General features: G+C 40.8%; 1 protein-coding gene across 10 annotated transcripts in view; it reads left to right on the top strand.

Moving 5' to 3' along the window:
• The window catches only part of FAT1 (FAT atypical cadherin 1), a 127,114-nt gene that overhangs the window by 99,096 nt on the left and 7,742 nt on the right, over window positions 1-20,276 (top strand). For 8 of the 10 annotated variants that reach the window (XM_044455249.1, XM_044455256.1, XM_044455255.1 and 5 more), the window contains exons 13-27: window positions 26-259; window positions 1,203-1,592; window positions 2,753-2,967; window positions 3,391-3,528; window positions 4,637-4,780; window positions 7,489-7,686; window positions 9,647-10,448; window positions 11,088-11,219; window positions 11,322-11,485; window positions 12,117-12,579; window positions 13,978-14,131; window positions 14,558-14,668; window positions 15,776-16,404; window positions 17,436-17,573; window positions 20,173-20,232. In XM_044455249.1, coding sequence (XP_044311184.1) covers window positions 26-259; window positions 1,203-1,592; window positions 2,753-2,967; window positions 3,391-3,528; window positions 4,637-4,780; window positions 7,489-7,686; window positions 9,647-10,448; window positions 11,088-11,219; window positions 11,322-11,485; window positions 12,117-12,579; window positions 13,978-14,131; window positions 14,558-14,668; window positions 15,776-16,404; window positions 17,436-17,573; window positions 20,173-20,232 — 3,972 coding nt within the window. The remainder of the gene's footprint in view (window positions 1-25; window positions 260-1,202; window positions 1,593-2,752; window positions 2,968-3,390; window positions 3,529-4,636; window positions 4,781-7,488; window positions 7,687-9,646; window positions 10,449-11,087; window positions 11,220-11,321; window positions 11,486-12,116; window positions 12,580-13,977; window positions 14,132-14,557; window positions 14,669-15,775; window positions 16,405-17,435; window positions 17,574-20,172; window positions 20,233-20,276) is intronic. The other 2 variants (XM_044455259.1, XM_044455258.1) reach the window with 1 other exon arrangement.

Raw genomic sequence — 20,276 nt, 5'->3', positions numbered from 1 at the left:
TTGTTTTTTGTCATTTCATTTACAGGTGAACTGAAAACCTTAGCAACGCTTGACCGTGAGCAGAAATCTGCATATACTCTTATGGTCAGGGCTTCAGATGGAGGAGGAAGATTTTGTCAAGCCAGTATTATTCTGAATATAGAGGATGTGAACGATAACACCCCGGAGTTCACAACCGATCCATATTCTGTCACAGTATTTGAAAACACTGAGCCAAAAACTCTGCTGACAAGAGTTCAAGCTACTGATGCAGATGCAGGTATGACTTAATGAGAAGCATTTCTAATACAGCCGCGCCACTGGAATAATTCATAACTAATCTGAATTTGTTTGCTTGTTGTATTTCGTAGCTTTAGCCCCTTTTGAGATTCATTCTGTGACTCAGATATGCAGATATAAGTGTTGCAGGGCATAACATCCCTTACTCCCAACTGAACATCCCAGTGCATTCCCTGTATGGAATTTGTTGTTCATAAGCCCATATAAATGACTGGCCTTAGGTGCATATGAGATCAACCTATAAGCTTCATAATACACAATCTTCCAGCCAGTAGGGCAGGTCTAGAGATCCTAGCAGGCAGTCCAGGGGGCACTTTTGCCCCCCTCACCAGCATCCCACAGGTTGCCCCCCCCCAAAAAAAAATCTGGTGGCAATCCAAAACTAGCTTGTTCTGAAGCTGAAGCTGACCTTTTAGCACTCTGTAATGCAGAAGCTACTTTTTTCTGGCCATTGCCACCAAATTCAGTGTACAATGAGGCTTATATGCAGCCCGAAGGCCTTGTGTTGCCCATGTGTGCCCTAGTGAAAAAGGCATATTTGCTGCCAAAAGGTTGTTGCTTTTATTTCTGGATGCTTGGAACCTATTACCAGGGTCAGGGTCACCTCGCTGGCAGATAGCCACCCAAATCAGCCTCATGGTCATGGGGTGATTGTAGCTGATGGCTTGACTTGACATGAACACACACATATTCTTACGACACTGGAGCCCATGCACTCAGCAGGTGGGGTGCCTTTATGAAAGGCTGTTTTGACCAAACCTTTGTGCAAATGTGTATGTGATTACTGTGTGCATAATATGATGTTTCAGTATTCTTCATATTTTTCCATATAGATTGTGTGCATGTGTATGCAGCAAATCGGAATAGTGGCTTAAGAAATCCATTACAGAATACCATTGAAAGACTTGCTTTTTTAATTGTAGGTTTAAATCAGAAGATTCACTATTCCCTGGTAGATTCTACAGATGGACATTTTTCTATTGATGAATTCTCTGGGATTGTTCGATTGGAAAAGCCTTTAGATCGGGAGTTACAGGCTGTGTATACGCTGACTTTGAAAGCTGAAGATGAAGGTTCCCCTAGAAGGCTGTCTTCTCTTGGCACTCTTGTGGTTTCTGTTCTGGATATAAATGACAATCCACCTGTCTTTGAGTACAGAGAGTATAGTGCAACTGTATCAGAAGACGCCATGATTGGAATGGAGATTCTTCAAGTCTATGCTGCTAGCCGAGACATTGAAGCCAATGCAGAAATTACTTATTCCATAGTCAGTGGGAATGAGCATGGGAAATTTAGTATTGATTCAAAAACAGGTAATCACCTATTGCTGCTAATGGGTAGGAAAATGAACAGAATTAGTAACTGACATGTAGGTTTTTATTTTTGTTGTTTAATCGCAAAGTCATGCCCAATCCATCACAACCTCATGGGCAATATTCCTTGCTTTATTTTTACCTCCACACAGTAATTACTGTCATTTACATTCCTGTACCACCCATAGCCAAAGCTCTGCTGGCAGTTTACAACTATAATCATAGAATCACACACTCAGGTCACCCATCCAGATTCTAGCCAAGCCTGAACCTGCTTAGCTTCCAAGATTAGGCATGATCAGGCACTTCATACTATTTATGATGCTAATGAACAAATTACATGTAGTCAAATATTATTCATTCAAGTCTGAGAAGATGAAAGTCATTAAGATAGCAAAAATGTGGGATAAATTGTTGTTATGTGCTGTCAAGTCATCTCTGGTTTATAGCAACACTTTGAACAGAAGTCCTCCAAAAGGACCTATTCATGACATCCCTGATTAGCTGTTGTAAATTCAAGGCTGTGGCTTCCTGTATAAAGTCAGTTCATCCCTTACTTGATCTTCCTTTTCTTCTTCTGACCTCAACTTTCCCTAGAATGCTTCCAGAGATGAGGGCACAGTTTCACCTCATGCCATGAAGCAATATCCTTGTGTGTAAGAAACACAGGTCTGAAATATAGGCTTTGCGAACATGAGCAGGTCTTAATGGGCTCCTCTTGTTTGCTTGCATATCATCTTAATTGTGAAACGTCCGCTATTTCAGCAGCCTTGATGGCAGTTTGTCACATTAATAATGTGACAAAAGATACTAGACTAATAAAAGGTACCAGAAAATGGTTTGCCATAGGTCTAAAATATAATAGTCTCAATTCAGCTTCACTGTGTGTTATTAGAAGAGTGTTTATTCCGGCCTGAAGATACATGGGAATTGCTCTAACTTTGAAAACAGGTCTTTGCTTTCCTGAGCAACACTTCCACTTAATTTGTGTGCTCCACAAAGCAAAGAGATGCAATGGTGCATTATGATATTTGAAAGACATTTGAAAACAGAAGTGCTCACTGGCCCTGAAATAGCTTACTGATTACTTCTTTATTGTTCCAGTCATCAAGGTATTTGCCTTAATAGAAAAGTGTTTAGCGTGTGGTTTTTTCTTCTAGGTGCCATCTTTATTATTGGGAGCCTTGATTACGAGAGCTCCCCTGAGTACTATCTGACCATGGAAGCCACAGATGGAGGGACACCATCCCTGAGTGATGTGGTAACGGTGACCATCAATGTTACAGATATCAATGACAATACGCCAGTGTTCAGTCAGGACACATACACGGCAGTCATCAGTGAAGATGCCGAAGTGGAACAGTCTGTTATCTCAGTAGGTCTCTTCATTCTCCCTTGCCCTGACATATTCTTATATACTTCTTATGTTCTAGAAAAAATTAAAATTATTCTTAAGAGGTGCTATATGGGGTGGTATTGTTCTCTAATGACAAAGATTTTTGAAATATTAATTAACAGGGAGGGTCTAAGAACATCAGAGAGTCCAAAATAATTGTTGTGTGAACTGTTCTGCATTATGAGTGCAATTTTACTGAGATTAAAGGCAAATTAATTAACTGGCAGCTTGTTTGTTTATATATTTCTATAGTGTCCATCAGCCAAAAAGGCTGTATGGATGGTTCTGGATATTCAGCATATGTCCTGAATATCAGAATTTTTATTTTAAGAAGCTGAGCTTATTGGAAATATGCCTGTGTCTTCATGGACTTGCTTTAAATGAGAACTGGATGCCCTCTAGGTTATGGCAGCTGATGCTGATGGACCCTTGAACAACCACATCCGGTACTCAATTATAGATGGCAACCAAGGGAACCCTTTCACAATTGACCCCACCTTGGGCGAAGTCAAAGTGGCTAAACCTCTTGACAGAGAGATGGTAAGCTGCTACATGTTGAGATTGCTGCATAATCCTCTGTCCGTATTGCTGCATGATATCCATTTGTTTCAATTACGTTTTCATACAAATGATCTTAACAAGAGGGAAGGGAGATCTGAGCGTGTCACTGAGTGGTGAGATCTGGTTCTTGCTGCTGCAGTTTCATCCCCAGGCAGTTCTTTAATGAAGGAGGGAGAGCAGAACTTAAGCCATCCTGGAAATCACAGCTTCTGTCCCGAAAGCCTTTCTTACATAGATTAACTAAATTTCAACACTCCTATGTAATGCATATTTTGGACAAATTATAAGATTATGATCAATAATAATCAACTGCACTACTTATGGGCATACTCTTTTATTGGAGTTGATAATATCAAGTAAGCTCTAGTGATTGTGAATCTGGTGAACCAAAATGTAAACAAGGACAAGGTACAAGCAATAGAATATTGCCGTTAAAGGTGGAGTACTGGTGGGAAAGGCAATGGCTTGGTTCAATCATCAGCAGCCTAGTCATCCAAACCATGTTTTATTGGCTCAGTAGAATGCCTTCCCTTTCATGGAGGTTCTCTCCTCCATTTCCCAGCATTCTTTAACAATTCCTAGTTGTTAAGTCTGAATTGGCACTTCTGATTAGCATTTTCTCTTCAAACCATTGCTCATAAACCCACTTCAGGCCTTGGTTGGAGGCAACATATTAAGTACAGTTTGCCAATTCAGACATCACATCAAAGAGAAAAGCTTTGCATCCTAGTGGAGGATGGAGCATGCAGTTTTACAGCATGCTGAATCCTGTGTGTGCTCAAGAGAATCAGGTTCATGATGTCGTGAGAGTGGCCAGTCTGAGAAGTTATCTCATGGAAGGACCAAGGATTAAGGTTGAGATGTGTTGTCGAAGGTGTGTAGTTGATGTTGTAATAGGCAAGTGATCAGAGCTGAACTCTTTGTGTGTGTGGAAAAAGAAGTCTCCAGGTGCTATATTGTACGTTTGCAATCTTCTGCACAAAACATCTTTATACAACAGCTTCAAAATATGTGGTTTCTATTGCTTTTTATTTTATTTAACTGCTCTTTCCTTTTAATGTACGTGTGTGTGTGTTTTACTCTTAAGATCTCAGGTTACACTCTGACAGTTCAAGCATCAGACAATGGAAACCCACCTAGAATCAACACAACTATGGTCAATATTGATGTATCTGATGTAAATGACAACCCACCCATATTTGCAAAAGGGAATTACAGTATTATTATCCAGGTAATTTATGTAGTGGTCTGTAGCATTTGATATCTGATCTTGGGTTTTTGTAGCACTGGTGCACTTCCACCATAATTTTGACTGGGTTCAATCGTAGCCTGGATGAGGATGCATAAACTAAGATTAAATCCAAACAGTGCAGAAGCACTGCTGGTCTGGCTCACAAACTGAGACTTCATCCCTAGCTTGGGACTGAGTTCACCTGGATCCTGCACAGTCCCTGGACTCTAAACTGGCAAGAGTTTCCCACATGGGGTGGGACACTCAGCTATAGATTCACTGAAAACCAGGGTTGGAATGAATAGTGGTAAATGTTGCCAGTTATCTATTTGCAGGGCCCCTTTGTATTACAGTCCAAATACGTACGCTCAAATTGACTTGTTAAAAGCCCTGAACATATTCCCAAATGTAACTTGCCATGCCAAGAATAGTGTTACAGTGTCATCTGAAGGCTGGATTTGAAATGATAAGGACTCTTGGAATTTGCACTACTCAAAGTCAAACAATTACATTTCAATGCACTCAAGAGAGGAGAAAGATTGTAATGTTTATTGAGCTGAAGCAGCAGGGAGAAGTTGGCAAATGTACTATTTTAAATACAGATATGAGCTGCCCATGAGCTTCACACAGAGAAATGCACAGAAAGAGGACACTGTGCTGTCTGACAAGAAAGAAGGGCACTGGAAGATTTGGATTGCGACTCTTTGCCATGATCCTGCCCTAATAATGCAGTGCTTCTAAACTTAGAAGCTGGTTAGTTAAGATATGAAGAGTGTTATAATCTGCTTTGATTTGAAATAGAAATCCCTCCTCTGAATGCCTCCTTCCTTTGATAGTATTATAACTTTATAGAGTAGATGTGAGCAGATTGATTCCCTCATCGTCAGAATATTGAATTCTGTGTTTTAAGATTGTTAACAATGAGTATTATACTTGTGATGTCTGAATATTTAATTCAACTATAGCAACAATACAGGTGCAGAATTAAAGGTTCCTCATTGAAGTAACCTTCAAAAGAGCTGAGTAGGGCAGTCAAGGGCAGGACATGTTGGAAGGCATTTATTCATAGGGTCACCGTATGTCAAAGACAATTTGACAGCGCTTTACAACAACAAATAGTATGACGTGGAGTTGATGGCCTTGGACATGATAGGGTTACACCATAAATGGATGAGCCAGACAAAGACGGGAGACAGTAAGCTTTGTCCTCCTTCAACCAGATAGGAAGTGGAATGACAGAGAGATTAAAAGATTTGCTTCACAAGGAGGTTACCACACAGGCAGGAAGTAGTCCAGGATCTTTTGACTGTCAGTCGTTTTATACATAGCAACTGTCCTACTAGGTCAGCTCATTGTCCCGTCTAATGCTGCAGCCAACCTCAGCAGTGCCTGTGAGAGAGCTCACAGCAAAGCAAATCGGAGGGAACTACAGCTCTTTGAAACTAGTTCACCAGTTTTATCTGTTTTTCCGAGGTCCTGCCTGATGCATAGGTTGTGCTTGGTGGAATTTGGCATATACCCAGGCCAGGTTGTTTTATGTGTTTGATGTGGGTGGAACAGGGACCGAGTGTCTGTGCCTAAGCAACATACCTTCTGTTTGAAGAATACCCCACATTTGGTGGGCAAACTACGGTTCCCATGCTATTGACAGTTAGAACTTCATTTATTTGCTAGCATTTATAAAGCAAGTTTTTCACATTTTAAAGAAAGTACTCTTTTCTATATGAAGTACTGTCTGTAAACTAATGAATTGGGTTCCTTGTAAGAGGAAGAAGGGTGGGATCTAAGGTACATAAGGCATCCACCATGTTGAAACTAAGGAGGTTTGGGCTGGCCTGAGCTTGGAGGGGAGACCACCTGGGAGCCGCATGTTCTACAAAGAAAACACATTCATTTTTCTCCCAGTGTTATATCTCAGTCCTACGTGTGATTCCAGGATAGGGGCACACAATTTCCACTGAACCTTTTTCACTCAGAACTCTGAAATTTCTTTTTGATTTTTTCTCCCAAAGAGAAATTTCACCATCTGTGTAAGTAAACAGCACCCACAGTGTGGGTTTTCTCCCTTCCATTATTTGCACTTTTATAAAGCCAGGTACACAGTGTGCGTGCTTTCTCTCAGAAATGTTGGAAATGTAATTTGGGGTCTGGCAACTCCTAACTTGAGGGTGCATGCATGTAAATCAGCCTTCCCCAACCTTGTGCCTTCCAGACACATTTGGACTGCAATACCCAGAACTCCCAGTCAGTGGCCCTGCTGGATAGAAATTCTGGGAGTTGTAGTCCAAATGCTTCTGAAGTCCTCCAGAATAGGGAAGGGTGGGGTAAATAGGGACCATTATAAGAAGAATTATTTCCTCTTTTGTACTTTGGGTCCAGTTAACATAGTTGTTTGTATAGAGGACGTTATAGTCGCCACGTGATGGCCAGTTTAATCACAGTTTTTGATGCTTATTGCATCAGAGTAAGCCATCAGTAAGGAGACTGTGGTACTAGGACGAATGACAAAAACCATTTTATACTGTAGGGACAAAATTGCCCTTCTCACACAGTGAAAGCCTGTATGCACCTGAATAGATTCCTCACCGATGCAGAAAGTATAGCAACATTAACAAAGCAGCATTAACTCATCCTTATGAGACACTCTGGTTAATAAAAGCGTATTCCAGTATAAGATCCACTTCTGCAACTTCTTTCTGTCTGAACAGGAAAATAAGCCTGTTGGGTTTAACATCCAGCAGCTGGTGGTGACAGACAACGATTCTTCCCACAACGGGCCACCTTTCCTTTTCACCCTTGTGAGTGGAAATGAAGATAATGCTTTTGAGATTAACCAACAAGGCGTACTTTCCACTGCCATTCAGCTAAAACGCAAAGTGAAGGATCATTATTTTCTTCACATTAAGGTATGAAACGCTATAGTGTGTGCTTGGAATATATTGGAATCCTTTTGCTACTGTTGGTGGCGGTTGTAGATATTTAATGGCCTCTGTGAGTGGAGCAAGGCGTGATTTAGTTTGGAGTCCATAAATCACTGTTGCTAAACTGAAGTACCTTCATGGTGGTTACCCTGAAGCCTGTCCACTCAGCAACACTTGAGAGCAAGGGATGATGCTCTGTATTTCCTAAGAACGGCTTCCTATCAGCAGGCAGATTATCTGTACAAATAATCATTCACATAACCTTGGAAAAAGGAATTCATGTGACATTCTCCCAAGTCCTGTTCTTTGAACTGACTTAATGATGCTCCTGGCTTAAGTTCCAGACTTAACACTGCTTGTGTTACACACAAGTAGTCATTTCAACAAGTGGACCAACTCATACTCATGGGAACCACTTCTGAAGTCACAAGTATGAAGCTTCAGAAAAACCAGAGTGGAGGCTAAAACATTCTTAGCTTAACCTGAACTCCAGAGGAAGGGAGTGGAGAAAACAACTAGGATTTACCTTCTTGTTTGTTTGTAGTTGCTTTTGTATACCGTTCAACAGTCTTACATGGTTCCCAGAACAGTTTACAAAAATATTTTGTTGAATATTCAGTAACATTTTTAGGAAATCATTATGGTATAACTTGTAACAATATCAAAAAATTGTCCGTTAAATAGTTTAATGTGTGAATAATTTAGTGTGAATAGTTAAGTTTAAAAAAAAGAGAATGTTGAATATGAAGAGTGTTTCAAGCGCCATCTGCTGCTTCAGATTGGCTACTGCATCACTTTACTTTTTCTGTTGCAGTCCAGAACATTCTGAATTACGGGGTGCCCAGAAACTTAAGGTTTGGGGCAGAGGGGGAGATGTATTCTAGAATATAATTTTATTCTAGTTTTTATTCTGGATTTATGTTCCCACTTCAAAAAAGGCCCTAACCCTTTTACTTAATAGCTTCTTTAATGCACTTTTATCCTATTGTTCTGAAATAAATGAAATAATCCTAAGGCTATGTTAAAACTGCCTTGAAAGGGCAATTGCTTTGTTCTGTTAACATCAGTTCAGCTGTGCGCAAGGGGATTTCCTGCATATATGTAAGCTCTCAGTTTAATTGCTGAGTGAGCTGTATACACAAGGGAAATGTGTTTAGTGATTGGAAGCTTCCATTGCAATGAATACGGAAGCTCTTGTAAATAGAGAGTGTTCTGTGTATGTAACTGAGACCTTAGAACAGGCACCATCTGCAGTCTTTTCTGTACTCCACATTCACAAACAGATCTCTCCAGCTCTCAGCTGTGTGCCCTACAGAGATCAGGGATGGGAAGATTTCAGGCTTACAGGATCTGCAAGCTTAGGTTTGGTGAGAATCTTAATATTCATCAGCTGAACGCAAATGAAAAATAGTGATTATGAGGCCCCCAGGTACTTAGAACTAATGACCAGGCTACTGCAGGGCATGTGTTCACCCCTGGATTTATTTGTTTATTTATTAATTTATCCCCCTCCCCTTCCCTGAGTGTGAGAACTGAGCTTTCACTCACAAACTCATTCTTGGTTTTTTCCCCAGCCCTCTTCAGTTCAGCTATCTAAGCTAAGCTAGCATAGACTTCTCCATTTGTTTCTTTTCCCTGACTGATCTATTGCAGATCACGCAAAGATCTACCTTCTTCCTACACCTGCCATAGATTACTGTTTAGCAATTGCACAATAGTGAGACGTCCATGCAGTCATGAATGGGTCTTGGTTGCTGTCCACAAATTGAAAGCAAATTGCACTCTTTTGAGATGACAGTTCATTGCTATTCACTAATAATCCTGCCAAGATGTATGCTGATGCAGAAGCCCTTCACCTCCTTAATTACCTGCACCGTATAATGCTTCTAGTTAAAAGCTGATGAAATGGAGCAGAAATTCATTTGCTGTTTACTGTTTTCACTAGGTGGCTGATAATGGAAGACCTCAGTTGTCATCTTTGACTTACGTTGACATCAGAGTCATTGAGGAAAGTATCCATCCTCCAGCGATTCTGCCATTAGAAATCTTCATCACAACATTTGGGGAAGAGTATGCTGGTGGTGTTATTGGAAAAGTGCACGCAACTGACCAAGACGTTTATGACACGTTAACGTATAGTCTGGATCCCAGTGTGGAAACCCTGTTCTCTGTCTCTGGTGCAGGAGGCAAGCTAATTGCTCATAAAAGGCTCGATGTGGGGCAGTACAATCTGAATGTTAGTGTGACAGATGGAAAATTTACAACTGCAGCTGTCATTACAGTCCACATCAGACAAATCACACCAGAGTTGCTGAATCACAGCATAACCATCCGTTTTGCTAACCTTGCTCCAGAGGAATTCATTGGAGACTACTGGCGCAATTTTCAGAGAGCGTTAAGAACTTTCTTGGGAGTAAGAAGAAGCGACATACAGATTATTAGCCTGCAACCCTCTGATCCCCCATCAAACCTTGAGGTGCTGCTGTTTGTTGAAAAGTCGGGTAATTCTCAGCATTCAACCAGAGCCCTTGTCCACAAGATAAACGCCTCTGTGGCTGACCTTGAAGAGATCTCAGGCATCCAGATACTTAACGTTTTCCACAAGCTCTGTTTGGGCCTGGATTGCCCTTGGAAATACTGTGAAGAAAAAGTGACCCTGGATGAAAACATCATGTCCACCCACAGCACTGCCCGTCTGAGTTTTGTCACACCGCATCACCACAGAACTTCCATTTGTCTCTGTAAAGGTAAAGAAAGTATGCATAGGAGGAGAAGAAATGATCTGAGGATTTAGTAGTTAAAGACTTAAGTGGTATATACATTAAATACAACCATCAGCACCTGGTTGGACCCTGTCATAAGCATACCAGATTTATGAGCAAGGGAAGGAAAGAAGGACTCATACTATTAGCTTTTACATTATAAAAGAACTCTTTAACACTTAAGAATTCCTTTTCTCCCTTTACCAAACCTTCATGGCTTTAAGTAATCAGCACAGCCATTAAAAGAGAATATTCTAACTGTATTATTGGGAAAAAATGCACAGCCTTGAATATTTGGATTACTAACCTTAAGGGGTATGGAAACAGTGAAAATGTGTGCATGGATTTACATAGGTAACAAAAATAATAGTGTTTTGCTTGGTAGAAAAAAAGAACACAGTATCAGGTAAGCAATTCTCCTAGCAGGAGCTGATATTACAGCAGTTAAGAAATTCAATATCTCCTGTGATGTCTTGCTGCCTGGCTTATTTTCCATATCACCTGCTTTAATACATCTATCATTTTCATCACCTGTTGTGTCTGAGCAAAATTAGGCTTTAAAAATGCCTGTGGTTGTAAGGAAAGGGTAAATGTAAAACTTTTTTTATCTTGCATATTTTGTAGAGGAAAGGTGTCCCCTTGTGAACACTGCCTGTGAGGGGAACCCATGCCCCGAAGGGACTGAATGCATAGCAGACTCTAGAGAAGAAAAGTATACCTGTGTTTGTCATGGAAGCAGTACTGCACAATGCCCTGGTAAGATTTCAGCTTTTAATATCTTTTGGCTGAGAGCTATCGCCTTCTCACACAGACGGGCAGTTTTGAACCGTATCTGCTTCTTTGTCGTCTTTGTTCAAGTATCAGCTGGACCAGCAGTGACTTTTACTGGAAGCAGCTATGTGAAGTACCGCCTCATGGAAAATGAAAACAAAGAAGAAATGAAGCTCACCCTGAGGCTCAGAACATACTCCGCTCATGCAGTTGTCATGTATGCCCGAGGAACAGATTACAGTATCTTAGAGGTATGTAGCACCAAATGCTAAACAGCTTTAATTATCAGAGAAAGAATCTTTGCCCTTGCTTTTAAATCTCATTTACATCTACATTGTTGCAGGCTTGGAAAGCTTGATTTCATTCAATTCAGTGTTCTCTCACTTATAATTACTCTAGGATGTCCTGCATTAAGCAGATAAAAGAGAGTAAGGATGCAAGCATGCCTATCCCAAGTTTATATAGGATTGTACCTTAAAAGTTTGTCAAAATTGGTGATGCCTTTTAGAACGTTGGAAAATATCCTTCATACAGTTGGATGGCAAAGTCTATATCATGTGACCTTTGACGCCACTGACTGGACTTAGGAGAGTTGTAGTCCAAATTAAGTGGAGGGCACTAAATTGCCTAATCTCACTACATACCTACCAGTGTATCCACACACTCTGCTGCTGCCGCTTCTGGCAGCTCCTGCCAAGAGATGCTCAGACACCTGTTACCCAGCATAACCAAAGCATGAGAAAGGGGGAGACATGCTTTCAGGTCCCATGTTCAGGGTTGATCTCTTACTGGAGGCAACTTAAAGCTGAAGTGCACTGGGACCTTATAGCGCTAATGGTCTATATCACTAAATGTGGCATATTGCTTTTCTTCTCTGCTTAGATCCACCATGGGAGGCTCCAGTACAAATTTGACTGTGGAAGTGGTCCTGGGATTGTGTCAGTGCAGAGCATTCAGATCAATGATGGCCAGTGGCATTCGGTGTCTCTTGAAGTTGACGGAAACTATGCCAAGCTAATTCTGGACAGGGTGCACACTGCGTCTGGTATTGCTCCCGGTACACTAAGGACACTGAACCTGGACAACCATGTGTATTTCGGTGGTCACATTAGGCAGCAGGGTGCAAGACATGGAAGGAGCCCCCAGGTCAGCAATGGCTTCAGAGGTTGTATGGATTCCATTGTGCTTAATGGCCAAGAATTGCCCCTAAACAGCAAACCACGGAGTTATGCTCACATGGAAGAATCCGTGGATGTTTCTCCTGGGTGCTTACTGTCTTCTACGGAGGATTGTTCAAGTAGTCCATGCCAGAATGGGGGCATTTGTAATCCGCTACCCAGTGGAGGTAATTGTTCTTTTCAGTATTTACTTTACATTAAATAATACTGTTTTGATGGCTGAACTGATTGTGCTGTGGCCAGTTTCATCTAGTTTAGATGTTGTGTGTTTGAAAACTCTGTTAGTTACTATCAGAAAGAAGTAAGAGTTATTATCAGTCACTGAACTGAGCTAAACCCAGGTTTTATTGTACTGTGCCTTCTCTCTCACGCTCTCTCTTCCCTCCACCCACCAGATAGTTATATGGGGTTCCATGTCTAATAGCTCTAAATCGACAATGGCTGGCTCCTCTGAAAAGCCAACAAAAAACAAATAATAATAAAAAAGAAATGTTTGCACAAATCTAAGCATGCCCAAAAAAAAAAAAAAAAAAAATCAGGGATACATGACATTTTTGAAGGTGCTATCACGTTCAGATCATGAAATCTGAACACCCTCCATTAAAAAAAGGGGGAAATGCACAGTATGTGCAAAAAAGCTCACACTCTCCAGCAGGAGAGGAGATGCCTTCTTCTGCAGATCCCCTTGGGGTGAAAGGACCAGTCTACTATGAGCTTGATCATCCGTCATGTGCACCAAGGGTTCTTCACCAAACATTTGTTCCATGTGGTTTGTCCCAATGCAGGTTGTTTGGAAAAATTGTGTACCAGGAACAACCCATATTGTGTAGCTTATTTGGACATCCTGTCATGTGAACACAATTATTTTTCCCTAAGGATTATGAGAACATACAATTTGCTTGAAATGGCTATCAGCAATATGATTTGTTGATTGTGTTGACTGGTTATATCAGTCACATGCCTGCTTAAAGCTTAAACTGGCTCTTCTTACTTTCTTGGGAGCTTGTAAATGTGTTCAAGTTTCTGTATACTTAGAATTAGCAATGAGTGAGGAATCTGATTTGCAATGAGAATGGATCAGACTTCCTCTGCTTGGTTCCCTGTACTCTGGCCCACTTTCTTTCTGCCCTGTTTGTTCTTACTGAATATTTGCATGGTGTCTGGCATGAAGCGAGTCCACAAGGTCAGCTTGCATGCACACTCTTTGCACATCTACTGTGCAAGTGGAGTTTTGTGTCTGCACATGTGACTTGCACAAGAATTGCATACTTTGTGTGAAGAATTGTGCATTTGCACAAAGAAATTGCTAGTGTTCACATGCGTTTGCAGACTTGATCTTGGCTCACTTCCTGACCAGGACTGAGCATGGAAAAGCAGTCCAGCAGGTAAAAAAGAGCTGGAATCTAACCTGATCTCTGCATCCCTACTCAGCATGTTAGGGTCTTTGTTTTATTTATGATTAGTTTAAAAAGACTGCATTGATTTTCCTTTCTCTATATGAAGTGGAAAAATTACTTTGTCTTAAGTGCCTGAAGCCATTTTTGAAATCTGTGTTTTCATTGTAGGTTATTATTGTAAGTGTGCAGCTTTATTTATGGGCACATATTGTGAATTAAGTGTCAATCCATGTGCTTCCAACCCTTGCCTTTATGGTGGCACTTGCATTCCTGTGAATGATGATTTTGTCTGCCAGTGCAGAGGATTATACACAGGTCAAAGGTATGACTTCTTTGCTAACTATTTAACATCTATTTTCATCTGCAGTATCTTTTTCAAAGTAAACTTCATGTATTTCCTCAGTGGTTGTTCACTTTGTTAATGCATTCTTTGAGTGAATTTCAGACCTAACATTTTAAAAGAGTGAATGGTGAGTAAGGACAGATGTGGGTGATTAAACAGATGCTTTCATGCACATGCTTTAGAAAGCAAAGATTGTTTATTGAGTATGCTTGTTACAGGCAGATTCATCCTGCATAATTTGTGACGAGGCCCTTTTTGCGCTACAACTTCATATCTATTTAGGGGACCTGGTTCTGTGGGTCTTTGAGCATATTCAAAATTCCTAGCCAGACTTTGATGGTTATCATCAAGACACATGCTGTTTATTATGCAGAAAATAATGGATATTTTTTCATCCTTTCCCAGGTGTCAGATTGGTCCATATTGCAAAGACAATCCATGCAAAAACAGTGGCAAGTGTATTGATAGCTTAGACGGACCTGTTTGTGAATGTGAGGGTGGCTTTCATGGAGAGAGGTTAGTAGCTTTGCACAGTTCATAATTTAACCGAGATTAACATTGCAGCAGAGGGAATAAAATCCATCTGAGAGGGTGGAAGAATTTGGTGTGAAATATTTGACTTGAAATATTACAGCCTGTACACTGTTAAAATACAAACCTAGATCTATCATGGAAGGCTGTGGTGTAAATGGGAGTATGGAATTCTTCCTTGAATTGCAGAGTATTCAGATCAGTGGTGTCCATTGGAATTTATCTCATGAAATTGAAATGATGCTAACCAGATTGGATTCAAGGGTATGCATACTCCATCCGGCATTGCTTCTAGTACTCTTAAGGACACTGAACCTGGAAAACGTGTTTTTTACTATCTTTTTACTCTAGGTATATTCTGTATTTAAAAGTTCCAGCATAGGAGGTATGAATGATAAATACTTGCATACAGGGCCATGAATTTCAGCTGGTTTACAGGGTTGTTTTTCTTCTTCTTCATTTTACAATGCCAGAACATTAAGTCTTCAGAAATACTGTTTTAACAGAGCATACTGCAAGACAAATAAAGTGATTAATTCTTTAAGGTCTCTCTCTTTCATGCCATCAGGAAGGGGATTTGTACTTAATTAACATTCTGTATTTCATGGGGAAGAACACAGACTCTCTAGCATTACAGTCTTTTTGTTTACATTTCTAAATTGATAAACACTAACATTCTGAACAGAAACCAAAGGGGTAATTTTGACCTGGCTCTTTTTATCTGGATAGCATTTCTGTAGATGATTTGTCATAGCATTTTCCATAGATTTTTTTTTCAAACTTGTGGCTTGTTTCTTTTTCCTGTCACACACACACACACACACACACACAGAATTTCCCTGTCTCTGTATATACTGGTGCATGCTACTCATAGAGTTGTTGTTAGGCTTTTTAAAGGGGCCATTATGCGCTCCATGATAAGGAATGGAATTGGCACCCGACAATCCAGATTCCAAATGAAAATACTTCACAGTTTACAATGTGCAAAAATTATGTGTGCCAATGTTATAAATATTGCACCCTCTCACATTTATGAACTTGTGATTGGGTCACCTAGAACCAGTAATCCCTCAACTTTGTATGTCTTTGCAGGTGCTTGACCGATGTTGATGAATGCATGGAAAACCCATGCCAAAATGGTGCTCTCTGTGAAAATACATACGGTGCATACCACTGCAACTGTAGCCATGGATTTGGAGGAAAACATTGTGCTGAGGTTCTGAATACATATGTTTCAACCTCATGGAACATTAGCTTAGGAGAAGTCCTTGGCATTATCTTTTTCCTAGTGGGAGTCTTCGTGCTGGTTGGGTTTTTTGTTTTCTGCCGCCAAGTAATCCGACGGAAGAGGAAACGCCAGCCAGAACCGGAAGACAAACATCTGGGAACGACAACAGCTTTCTTGCAGAGACCATACTTTGATTCAAAACTGAATAAGAACATTTATTCTGACATTCCACCCCAGGTGCCTGTTCGCCCCATTTCATATACTCCAAGCATTCCAAGTGACTCCAGGAACAACCTGGACCGGAATTCTTTTGAGGGTTCTACAATTCCAGAGCATCCAGAGTTCACCACTTTTAATCCAGATTCTGTGCATGGCCATCGGAAAGCAGTGGCTGTCTGCAGTGTAGCCCCCAATTTACCTCCCCCACCTCCATCCAATTCACCATCAGATAGTGACTCAATACAGAAGCCCAGCTGGGACTTTGATTATGACAGTAAGCAACACCCTCTTTTTGTCTTAGAAATACTTTGATGGTTGGATGCCAAGATACTCATTTAGGAAGAGGTGGTGTGCATATAAAATAAGATGTCACTGGTAGTCATTTAGCATTCAATCTGAGTAACAAATAACAAGGTTTTCTTTCATCTGTAATATTCCTCATAAATAATAATTCCCTCTCGTAGTGAACTTGGGTGATGGAGGGCTTATCAGTTGGGAAGTGAAATGGAAATGAAAGCAAGGGAATGATTTCTGCATGCTCATAAAACTCCCTAGGCATGCAAAGATGTAGAAGTTTGTACATTTTTTAAAAAAATGTAATATGTTCCCAAATAGAGGACCCATAGAGACCCATGATCTTCCAAGGTTCACCATGTAGCAATATACAATTCTATAGTTACCAATTTCATTCTCCAGAGAGGGAACTTCCAGATTATCATTGATTTCCTGCTTCAGATGCTTTATTTTGGAAGAAGGGACACACTTCTGCCTAGCCACAACTACACTAAAAATCATGAAATTTATTGCTTTTAACAGGCAGCTTTTATTTGTGATATGGTAGTTTAAAAAAAAACGAGTCTAAAGGCACCAGAAGCTTATCATACTGCAAGTCTATTAATTTAATACATGGTTGAGAATTTGAATGCCAGGGTGTCAAGCTGAGAATTTGAATGCTGGAGTGTCAGTAACAGTGGCAATGGCTTCCTTCCGCCTCACCCCATTCAGCTCAGCTTTGGGACTGGCAGTCACATCCAAACCCTAGTCCTTTAGTGCAACCTAGCACAACAGGGGAGACCCCTTTCCTCCTCGTCTCCCCGCATCTGCAGACAAGGGCAGCACTCCAGGCTTCTTGTCCAGGCTGCCTGGAGGCCCGAAGAAGCATGCATAGTTGGTGCAACACACAACATTTCTTGAAGCTTTCACTTGCCTGATTAATCAAACTGAAGCATTTCTATTTCTAGTATCTTTCAAGTGGCTGCGTATACTCTGCTTCTCCCGTTCACTGTTTGGCTTTTCTTCTTTTAGCTAAAGTTGTAGATCTTGATTCCTGCCTTTCAAAGAAGCCCCTTGAAGAAAAAGTTTCTCAGCCTTACAGTGCTAGAGAGAGCGTGTCTGAGGTCCAGTCGCTGAGCTCTTTCCAGTCGGAATCATGCGATGATAATGGTAGGTGGAAAGCCCTGCCCTTCGTTGCTGTTGTGTCTTATTGGTGCCTTGTGCTAATCTTAGCACAGATGAGAGCTAAGTAGTATCTTTGTGGATGTCATAGGCTACTTTGTAAAACGTTTCCAAATCATCATTAATGTTTAACATTTAATGTTTGTAAAATAGCCTTTACTGGGTTACAAAGGCTAATATTTGGAATAACATAGTGAGGCTTAAAAATGTCTAAAACTGGATTGCCGCTTTATTTGTTTCCTTTTCTTTTTCCTTGCTGCTGCCTCAGCTCCCATATGGATCAGAGCAGTACTGAGTGAAAGCAGAGTATGAGGGACTTGCTTGTAAGTCTGATTATACTAGTAATGAAGGAAGTTGTCCAACAGAGCTTTCATTGTAATTGTGTTGATATCTGGCTTTTGCCGTGATAAGGAGCAAATGTATGCCAAAACACTGAGTGACAAAGCGTTCCCTTTCATAGGATCCAATTCTATCCCCAGATGGAGGGAAGCATTCCAAAAGTGGCCCTGATCCATCATAAAAACAGCGAATTTGATATTTATCTGTACAGATTTAACCTTCAGTGTGTGATTATTCAGTCACTTTCTCAGTGCCCTTCCTGTTAATACTGTTAAAAGAAACTATTGGCTATGATTTCGAAATGCATATTGCTGATAGTTAAGATGTCCTGCCCACTCATTTCAGTGCATTAACATGTATGCAGTTTCAGCCTAAAACTTCCTTTTATTACTTAATGAAAAAGTAAGTGGTATTGATCACCAGCACTTTCAGTGAAGTGTGTGTGTATGTGTGTGCCCGTGTTAGTGGTTCTTAGTATGTGGTGAAAGAAATTTCCTTAAAAGCTGTAGAATAGAATTCATGTTTTGAAACATGTTTACTCTGAATGGCGCAGCCTTCATTATGCATCATTCTTTCCTTTGTGGCCACTTGAAAATTTCAGATGCGTTAGTCATGTGATAAGAAAGGAATGTCATGATAAATTGAAGGTCAGCGTTGAAAATGTTATGCAGATAGAAGCATGACTCTTCACTTATCTGGGCTCTCTGCTCAATTAATTCATTAACTGTATCTGGAAAAACTTAACCAACAATTTGTCAAGTTATTTCAAATCACCTTCTCTGCCCACAACTTGGCTTTCCGGCTGTCAGTTCTTCTAGGTTATCTGGGCTGCTCCTCCACCCACTTCCCTCTGTTCCACTTGTATACAACCCAGCCTATCATTCAGCTCTGTATTGAATCTTACTCCACTCGGTACTTAACCTCTGCGTGTCGCAGCTTCTCGCATTCTCTCCCACTTTTCTTCCCCAATCAAGTTTTGCCTCCAATCACATTATTGTCATGTCTGCTCGATCCCAAATCCAGCTATTCTGCAGTTCCTCTTTCCACGTAACTTCTGCCTTGCCCTGTGAAAACAACACAGAATTCTTCTATTCCCTACATCAGGGCTGGAAAACTTCAGAAAGCTCAGTGGATATTTGTATTCCTCAGACCTCCCCTATTCACCCACACATCCCCAGAGAGAGACAGAGAGTGAGTTTGGCGCAGCTTCAAACTCCAAAACCTCCTGGGCACTGACAGATCTCCAAAATTGTTGGTACTTCATAATAACTGCAGAATACTGAAAGGGGCCCTAATCAAAACAGCCATTTCAGATGCCCTTTTGTTTTAAATAAACATCTGCATTTATTGCTTGCAGTGGGGGGCAGCAGGGACTACATATAGCCCACCTCTTGGGAGGGTTTTTTGTATGCCCTTTTGTCACATCCCTGTGCCTTGGACCCTGCTCTGTCTAAACTTTCAGCTTGCCAGCCCTCATCACAAGCCTTGTTTAGGCGCCTTTTTCAACAGCACATGGCTGCCTCTTCTCTTGGGTCAGGGGGCAGAACCTCTTTCAACCTGATGGCCAAATTCCCTTTTAAATAAGATCTTTGGAGCCACCTTCTGGTGGTGCACTAGGCCAAAAGCAAACAGAGCCAGCCTCAATGCCATAAATAATGGCCAGGTCTTGTATTGCTCGTAGCTGAGCCTTTGGAGTTTAGAATGGAAGAAAACCTGCCCGAAAGCAAGGAAGAAAGGGAGGGGTGGGATCTTCTGGGAGGGTCATATTTGGTCCCTGGACCTGAGGTTCTGCACCCTAGTCCAACACCTTGCCTGCATAGAAACTAAGTTATCTGCCACCATTCTGTTTATTTCTCACACTAAAGGAAAAAACACAGGAGAGTTTTGGTGACTGCAAAAATATATGTGCATGTTTATCTTTGCAACACTTTTGAAGTCCTAATAACCTTTGTTATCTGTTCATGTGGATAGCACTGCCTGTAGATATTTTCATTGTATCCGTTACAATAGAGAGACAAAAATTTGGTTACTCTGGCATATTTCTGTCCAGTCTAAACACAGTATCAGTGAGGCCAGTGTAAAGAATACATATCTACAACCAGTTACAATGTTTTAAGTATTCTGTGTAATTGCTAGAGAATTGGTAAGCATTGTGTTGATTTTTGTTGACATTTTATATGCTGTTTCAAACTGCTGCTAATCATAGGTTTCTTTTTTTTAATTTGTTCCTCCCATACTTTTTTGCAAGCTTCCCTAGTGACTGTAATACACCTTGTCAATGCTGTTGTTGACTCGGTGGAAAAAGAAGGTATATAGTTTTCACTTTTATTTACTGCCTGGGCAGAACATTGC

This window comes from Varanus komodoensis, unplaced genomic scaffold (assembly GCF_004798865.1).
Source record: "Varanus komodoensis strain SLA01 unplaced genomic scaffold, ASM479886v1 scaffold8, whole genome shotgun sequence".
NCBI classification, from domain to species: Eukaryota; Metazoa; Chordata; class Lepidosauria; order Squamata; family Varanidae; genus Varanus; species Varanus komodoensis.
This window is presented reverse-complemented; position numbering and strand designations above follow the sequence as displayed.